Source organism: Nuphar pumila, chromosome 3 (genome assembly GCF_984573655.1).
Source record: "Nuphar pumila chromosome 3, dmNupPumi1.hap1.1, whole genome shotgun sequence".
NCBI classification, from domain to species: Eukaryota; Viridiplantae; Streptophyta; class Magnoliopsida; order Nymphaeales; family Nymphaeaceae; genus Nuphar; species Nuphar pumila.
Window position 1 is genome coordinate 128,003,837 of NC_143251.1, and position 8,695 is coordinate 128,012,531.

The window sequence follows — 8,695 nt, forward strand, 5'->3', positions numbered from 1 at the left end:
TCTTGGTTGGTTCATATCGCCGACCCCAATTGTTTTGGGATGAAGGCGTAGTTGTTGTTGTTGTGGGTATGATCTGAATCTGGTTCATGTGGTTTTTATCGGATCTGAGTATGTTTTTTCTTATCATAGACTTGATTAGACCAGAGCTCGAATGTGATACCATAAAAATCTGGTCCAAGTTTGGTTCCACCTGGGTCCAAAACAAACCTGACCGGTTGGCACTCCTAATGCTGAGAATTGTCTTGGGCAAAGGAGTGTTTTTTTTGTCACTTTAAAATTGAAATAAAAAGTGACAATTTGGTCCAATGTTGTCAATATCCGTATCGGCCTTGTATCATTTGGCCATGATTCAAGTGAATTTTATATTAATCTGATTCAGATTTGGTAACCAAATCTGGATCCGATTAAAAATCAAATTCCGATCTAGTCTTAATTTTATATTTAAATCTGAATCCAAACTGTAAATATTAGGTTTTAGACTAGTAGGATTCGGATTTGTTTATATCTTTTTTCATCCGAATCAGATTAGGTCAGATCCGATTAAATCAGATTTGGTAATGCCCAGATCCGACCCGAATCCGACTGGTTGACATCTCTATGAGAAAGAGTAACTTTTAAAAAATAAAAAATATTTTGATAATATCGTGTTTCCGATATTTTAATTAAAAAATACCGAGATATTTTTCAAAAGATGATGCTCCTAAAACCCAACCCTAACCTAACCCCAACAATTCTTTGACGTCCAGCGTCAAGTTTTTTTCCCTTTGAGGCGGTCTCTATATAAAGAAGGGGGGGGGGGGGTTGAACAGAACGCTCCCATTCGCCCGATACGTTATTTGGTTGGCGTTGCGTTCTCCAATCACAGGGGTTAGGGTTTCTTCTTCGTCTCTCATCCAAACCAAAGCCAGGTTCTCTCTCTCTCTCTTAGGGTTTCATGGTTGTTTTCTGAAGAATCGTTGTGTTGTGTTTCTTCCTTCTCGAAGATACTTCTTGGAATGTTCTAATCTCTAGGGTTTATTGGAATATTACGGATTTTGATGCAGATCCGTTTGTTTCTCCTATTTTTTATGGTTGGTATTCTCGTTTCTTTCTCTTTGTTTCCTTTTTATCGGTTCTTCGTCTTGGTTTTGAGTTGTACTGTTGGGTTTTCTGAGATTCAGCGTTCCGTGTCATCGCCCTCACCACAACTACCTTCTGCGTTACTGGTTGTGGATCTGACCGTTGTTTTGTGTGTGTATTTGGCCTGGGGGATCATTGCCATCATCATCATCATATCATTTTCATGAAGATAGTGATTATGGAAGCAATGGCTTCTTTTTAGGGTGGTGATAGATGTTTGGTACACCATGTTTATCCTCATCACTGCGCAATCTGTCCCTTTCTTCAATCGCATCGCGGATAAGAGACCCTTTGTCTATAGTTTCTAGTCGATTTCCGGGTTCGTTCCTTAAGTTTCTGTGTTTTTAGCCATCGAAACCGTTCAAAGAGCAGGTCCTCTTTAGGTGGTATTTCTTTTGTTTGTGGCTTGGTTAGCTACCTCTTTGTAAAAGGATGGTGTTTGGATTTTCACCACCATTACCGTCACCACCTCCAACGTGATTTCTTGTAATCGAGTTAAATTTAGATATTTGGGAGATTGTATCTTGATTTTTATTTTTTTAAATATCTTGGATGTTTTTGACCGTTGGCTAGGGAACCATTTATGTGTGTATGTGTATGTGAGTGCATTTGCAAACATGTGTAGCCGTTTATTTGAATTATTATTATTATGGTCGTTACTGTATCATCATTGACGTGAACGTATTGTACACATCATGATTGGGTTCTATCTTTGTTATTGTTTTCTGATGGAGAAAAGCTGTTGTGTTCTTTGGTTCCTGCTTGTTAGGAGTTTTGACGGCCAACTTGAGATAGCAAGGATGCGGCCCCTGTTCTGTGGCAATCTTGATTATGATACTCGCCAGTCAGACTTGGAGAGGCTATTCTCCAAATATGGGAGGGTCGATCGTGTTGACATGAAATCTGGTATTTGTTTTTGGTTGATCTGTTTCAATTATTTCCTGCATAGTTTTTGTTTTTGACAGAACAGATGGCCTTATTTCCTGGGGTCTATACTTGTGGCTGTTTACAATTTATTGACATGAAACATGATGTTCCACAGCCAGTTGTGATGATGGTTGGGATGCAATTTCATCCCAAAAAAGATGAAAGCAAAGGAATATGTATCTTATGGTTAAGACAATAATCAAGAGTATGCAATGTTTTACTGGATTTGAAGATTATAGTTTTTGCCAAAATTCACATTGCAAGGAAACAGTGATGTGGGTTCACCAAATCACTGTAAAATCTTTTTTGTTTTTTTATTGCCAAGTTCTTAGTATGGTTTCTACACATTGGAAAAAAATCACTAGTAGTAGTTGAGGTTTTATGGTTATGTCAATTCCAAAAGATTGAGAATGGTGTTGTGCTAGATTTGTGTTAAGATGGTATGAAACGGTCATCTGAAGGGCTATATGTAACTCGTACATAGGTGAAGTTGAAGCATATAGAGTTTATACAGTTCTTTTGGCCCTATCTGCAATTTCTCTTTGAAGGCTGCTGCATCCTTATATTGGAAATTTGAAATGCCACTTCCTTTTTGGAGTCTTATGTTCACGTGTTCCCTGCCCACAATTGTTTTTCTTTGTTTGTGAAGGCATTTGGGTGAGAATTATATTCACAACAGTGTTTTGCCCAACAGTAAATAGCTTTGGCTGATGTGAGCGGGTTAAGATGTGAATACTGTATGATGAATTGCCTCTTTGTGTTTGGTTGGATATCTCCAGGAGAGCATTCATGCAGCAGGAATAAAAGTGCTTTTTGCAACAATGAATCTCTTAAAAGATGTTTGGTGGAAACAATCAATCTCTTAAAAGATGTTCAGTGGTTTTCACATTTTAACACAGAAAGTGTCTGTCGCACAGGGGAAATTGCATGAATGATTGAATGCACTGTGTGTCTATGTCTTCTTTGCAATAGAGAATGACATCTGGTTAAAGCACTATTGCAGTTGCTTCAGCAGGACCTCCATATTTAAATGTTTGTTTTGACGCAGGGACAGTTTATGGCAACTTACCTCTCTCTGAGTGTATCAACTTCCATGCAAAATCTTCCATATCAGTGCAATTTCACCCTCCTGCGAGCACATCAGCTTCTTACACTCACAACTGCCATTCTACACTATCCTCACCTGATAATCCATTGTGCATCCTTTGTACGACTTCATTACATAGAGTTGACATTTTGCAAGTATGAGGAATCCAATAATCATGCCTACTGTGCGCTTGCTGCATGAATGGAGAAGCATGTGCAGCAATGGCCTACATTGGATTTAATTTTTATGCTATCTTTTAGTTCATCCAAAAGCCTCCATACTTGCCATCCTTTTGTCCTTCAGGGCCTTCTCATGTCTATCAGGTGTTGTATTCTTCTTTTTTCATTTTTGCAGGAACAAGGGGTTTCTGATTATGCTGTCAAACTGGATTATTGTGTACTCAGTAGATGTTGTAGGTACTGGTGTTGCTCCCTCTTACACTTTTTCACAATGCAGGATTTGCATTCGTTTATTTTGATGATGGACGTGATGCTGAGGATGCTATTCGAGGTCTCGATGACATACCTTTTGGTTATCATAGGCGCCGGCTCTCCGTGGAGTGGGCCAGGGTAACTTCTTGTTTGCCTGTTCAGTGCTTCATTTAGTTTGAGTCTAATTGGTATAATTCCTTTCTCAGCAAGGAGAGAGGGGCAGGCATCGTGAGGGCTCTGGTCGCACTGGTGCAAACACTAGGCCAACTAAAACACTGTTTGTGATTAACTTTGATCCTATCAATACAAGAATTCGGGATCTTGAAAGGCATTTTGAGCCTTATGGGAAGGTCTTGCATGTGCGGATTCGGAGGAACTTTGCATTTGTGCAGTTTGAGTCCCAAGAAGATGCTACCAAAGCCTTGGAGGAGACCAACGGAAGGTACCTGGCCTTGTGTACCTTTTTTTCCTTCAATTTGATGTCTCACTGCTTCTATTCCAGTAAATAACCTATGTAACCATGCAATTTGGTTCTTACTTCTTAGGCATTGTAGTTTGATATCTACATAACTGGGTTGTGATGCACAAGTTTACAGGCCTGTGGTTTCAATTGGCTGTCACATTTAGATACCTAATTCTACTGCCTATTTATGTGTGATCTTCTATGATTTGTGGTCTGAGTATGCAGTCCCTTAGTTCAGATGCACTATTTTGTGTTTTCCTTTTCATGCACTTCCTGTGATGTGTTTTCTCTTCTCTTTCTCTTGCCTCCACCATTTGTGATACTGGTTCCTTTTGTTTCTTAATGCAATCACAATTTTTTGTTTTTCAATATCTGAAAGTTTTATAATGTTTATGTACCCGTTTTGTCAATTTCAGCAAAATGCTTGACCGTGTGATCTCAGTTGAATACGCCCTAAGAGATGACAGCGAGAGGGGTGACGGGCACGACAGTCCCAAAAGAGGAGGTGGTTATGTAAGGCACGATAGCCCATCTTATGGTCGCTCTCCTAGCCCAGGATATAAAAGGCGGCCAAGTCCTGACTATGGCAGGGCACGCAGTCCAGTTTATGACAGATACAATGGGCCAGCTTATGATAGAAATGGAAGCCCTGATTATGGTAGATATCGTAGGTATGGCTGCCCTTTCTCTGTTTTTGTGAGCCATTTATTAACATCAATTATTTAAATAATACCCATACCCTCACATATGGTTTTATTATGACAGTCGATCACCAATCCTAAGGTCCAGGACATAGAGAGGATGACAGTTGGGTGGGTTTCGTGCTGAATGCTGATGCTCGTTTTGTTTCAGTGCTTTGGTATACCACCGAGTTGTTTAGGAAGGATTTTATGTGTAATCACTGGTTTAGTTTCGACCTTTTGTTTACTTGTCACTGGTTTAGATTCAACCCTTTGTTTACTTGTATCGTGCTAGTCTTTTGCTTGTTTAGTTTGATTATGTAAAATCCAAAACATCATGGAAGACTTCTTGTTCAATCTTGGTTTCATTCTTGTTGTCTTTTACTTCACACAACTGCTGCCTGACTGGTGGAATTTAGTCATCTGCCATAGGGTTAAGCATTGAGATTGATGAATTCGTATGATTTGTTGGAGGTTTGGTTGAGGTTGACATGGGAGCCAAACCTGATCTGTCTAAATATGTTCATAGGAAAATATTGGCTACCGTGACCATACGGTACTTTCTAGCACAGGATATTCTAACATCAAATTATCAGTCAAACTCTAAGATTTGCCACACCGCTGAAATCGTCTAATTGGACCTGTACTTTGGAAAAATAGATAAGAGAAATAAGTTCTAACCTCTTTGGCAAGATCTTCTTGAGAGTATTGGGATCACGAGTCCACCATCATCTTTTTCAATCATCCTGATTTGATTCTTATGAAAGCTGTGTCTAGTTTTGGCATGAAAAATTTCTGTATTGGGATCACTTTCATGAAGCCATTGAATTCTTGATTTTTGGCGCTAAAAAAACTCTTCCATCATAAGATAATGCTGGTACTCATCTCGTAGAGACAAGGCAATAAAATCAGCTTGCATATCTCCTTGATCAAAGATAATTGGAGTTCATTTAATTTCTTCTGAAGTTTTTTCTTATTTGCCTCAACATTGCCAACTTTATGCTGGTTCCAGAATTTCAATCTTCTCTTTACTTCACCAAGTTTCTTGGTAGCAATAAACATGGGAACACCTCAAACAGGCAAACCAAGATTTGGATACAATTTGATCTCATTCCTCCAGTAAAGACCACATCTTGAAAATTTTAAGAGGAGGTTTGGGAACATATTTAATCAGGTTTAACTTAAGCCATAATCCCACATGATCGAAAAATGAGTATAGGAATAAAGTCTAGCGAAGTTCCCGGATATTGCAACATCCAATGTGAGTTCGCCACCATTTCTCTGTCAATTTTGCTAGCTTTAAAATTCACACCTTTTTTTATTCTTGCTCCATGTCAAAAAAAAAAAAAAAAAGATGAAGAAAAGAAAAAGGAAGATAGATGCTACAGTTAGGGGTGTCAATGGGTCGGGTTTGGTTCGGACCCAGGTGGAAACAGACCTGGCCTTGATTTATGGGTATGGTATCGGGTCCAGACCCGGATCTAATCAGACCCACCATAATAAAAATCATACTTAGACCCGATAAGAAATACATGAACCAGACCCGGGCCCCATACCTGGTAAAATAATATTTTTATCATTTTTACATTAAAAAATTACAGGTCTTAATCGGAAATGGGGTCGTCCCATGTCTGCTATAAAATTTCACAAACTATACCTGGATCCATGTATTAATCAGACCTTCAGGTCCAGACCCGGATCTTAATCGAGTCTTATTATTTATCACCATACCCGGATCCTATAGGGTTTGGTATGGGTCGGGTCCAGGTAAACCCGACCCATTGACCCCCCTAGTTACAGCTGAGATCATTCAGAATTGTGCATCAAACTTTGTCATCATCATTAATATCATTATCAAGCCTCATTCCATTCATGTGAGTTCTTCAGCTTTAACCCAATTTATATCATCATCCTTGTCTCTTGGAGGATGAGACAGCACATAGACTAGACATTGTTGGTGTGTATGTATCCAGTTTTAAACATCATCATCATTGTCCTCATGTTGTCTCCTACCAAAAAAATTTGGTACTCGAGATAAGAAAAAAAAGCCCTAGTTTTCTCTGCTGTTACCATTCAAATTACAGAAGTGATGTTTGTTAATATGGAAGATGATATCTGTAAATTTCCCTCAATCATCTGCAATTCATCTCTATCTTATCTTTATGGGATGTTGAATTTCGGTGAAGAGAAGATAAGGCCCTACACTAGAAAAAGGAAGGCAGGAATAACTAACACCATTTATGTGATCAAGTTGAAATCTTCCTGAATCTTGCATTTTTGTACAGATCAGTTTTTGATTAATACATTGGTAGGGGTTAGGGATGTAAACGGATCGGAACAGGTAGATACACGGGAGGGAGAGTCGGATCCAAATTGGGTCGGAACAGCCAAAATTCACAAGACCTCCATCCTAGATCCGAACCATTTGCATCCTTAGTAGGGGGTCTGCCTAACCGGCTAGACTGTAAAAAAGAAAAAAGTTGAAACCTTTCAATAGTACGACTCAATCGTAACCATTCATGCCATGTCGATCACAAAATCCCAGCCATTGTCTTTTCAACTCAGGGGTACACCCGGAACGTGTATCACGAATTCAATTTATGCATTTGATCCTTTTAAGAGTCCCAATGAAGTTTTTGTGTTTTTCCATTGGAATGGTAGTTTAGAGCCATGCCCATGCATACTCATTGATGGAATTAATATGATCACAATTTTTTTTTTGGATATATAACCCGAAGAAACCACACCCTGCACAAAGACCTGGTCGTGACTCAGCCTACCATACCTACGGTCATCGTGCCGACAGCGTAAAACTCTGAGTGTAGGACCCCTGCCCCCGGGGCCTATGCTAAGTGTTTGCCTGCGCAGAAGGGCGATGCCCATGAGAATCAAACCTTGACTACCTGGTCGTGACTCAGCCTACCATACCTACGGTCATCGTGCCGACAGCGTAAAACTCTGAGTGTAGGACCCCTGCCCCCAGGGCCTATGCTAAGTGTTTGCCTGCGCAGAAGGGCGATGCCCATGAGAATCAAACCTTGACTACCTGTCCAGCAGATCAAGGCCCCACCCCCACTGTGCCAACCCCCCCTTGGGGTAATATGATCACATTTGGACTCTTGAAAAAGATTTCCTTTGATTTTTTTTGTATTGGTGACTATAGTATCTTCAAGCCCATGAAGGGTCTGCTCATCTGGTAGGAGCTACTTGTGAATGTCATCAAGCAGAAGCAACATCATGAGTTCGAAACTCACAGATGCACATCTATTGCTGCAAGATGGAATCTGGGTGAATTCCCTGCTGGGTAAGAAGGATATGAGATTTTTACACCAATAAGCTCACAAGCGAGTGGGGTGGTTTTCCCCAGTTATCCAATCAGAAAAAAAGGAAAATATTACATAACTAGGAACCAAAGATTGCCGTCAAGTATATATAACATCAAATGTTGGGCTACTAAATTAATCAGACTCGGCCATTAGCTTAAGTGACTTGATTAAGTGCATCAATGGCAAGGTAAGTTAGACCCAAACTGAGCCCTGACCCATCTGTCATCGGATGTGGATTGACTCAAACGGTTTTCCAAGTGCTTGATGGTCTGTTCTCAATGATGTGAAAGCCAAATGGATGCTACTAAATAAAATTACACTACACCTGCCGGGGTAGCCCAAGTGGTAGCGGGCTTAGGGAGAAGGTGTTGAGTGCTGACCCCTTTGTTCCAGGTTCTACTCTCACTGGGTGTGCTGGTGCCTTTAACTAGTGGGCTCCATAAGGGCTTAGGTGTCGGTAACCCCACCTATGGTTTTTCTTGCAGGGGCAGGCCCATTAAGTGATTCGGATGAGGATTCCTTCCCATGTTTTAATGTTTATTGATTTACTCCCTTTTCCAAAAACAAAAAACAAAATTGCACTTCCTATGTCCAGAAATTTCTTGGGTCTAAAATGTGATTTATCATGCTAAGGGGGTGTAACATAAATGCTTTCTTTCTTT

General features: G+C 40.0%; 1 protein-coding gene across 1 annotated transcript; it reads left to right on the top strand.

The window, feature by feature from the left end:
- The first annotated feature begins 809 nt into the window (after positions 1-809).
- On the top strand, positions 810-5,064 carry LOC149843722 (serine/arginine-rich splicing factor RS31-like). The gene is made up of 6 exons (XM_090000037.1): positions 810-908; positions 1,889-2,025; positions 3,590-3,702; positions 3,771-4,006; positions 4,444-4,698; positions 4,793-5,064. The coding sequence occupies exons 2-6, from the start codon at positions 1,920-1,922 to the stop codon at positions 4,821-4,823; spliced, it is 741 nt and encodes a 246-aa protein (XP_089856163.1). The 5' UTR covers positions 810-908; positions 1,889-1,919; the 3' UTR covers positions 4,824-5,064.
- Positions 5,065-8,695: the final 3,631 nt, after the last annotated feature.

Bases quoted from the DNA above. Each gene is read 5' to 3' on its own strand.
- LOC149843722 (XM_090000037.1), top strand. From the start codon at position 1,920: ATGCGGCCCCTGTTCTGTGGCAATCTTGATTATGATACTCGCCAGTCA. The intron at 3,703-3,770 runs GTAACTTCTTGT...TTCCTTTCTCAG, and splicing joins TCTCCGTGGAGTGGGCCAGG to CAAGGAGAGAGGGGCAGGCA. The intron at 4,699-4,792 runs GTATGGCTGCCC...TTATTATGACAG, and splicing joins GATTATGGTAGATATCGTAG to TCGATCACCAATCCTAAGGT.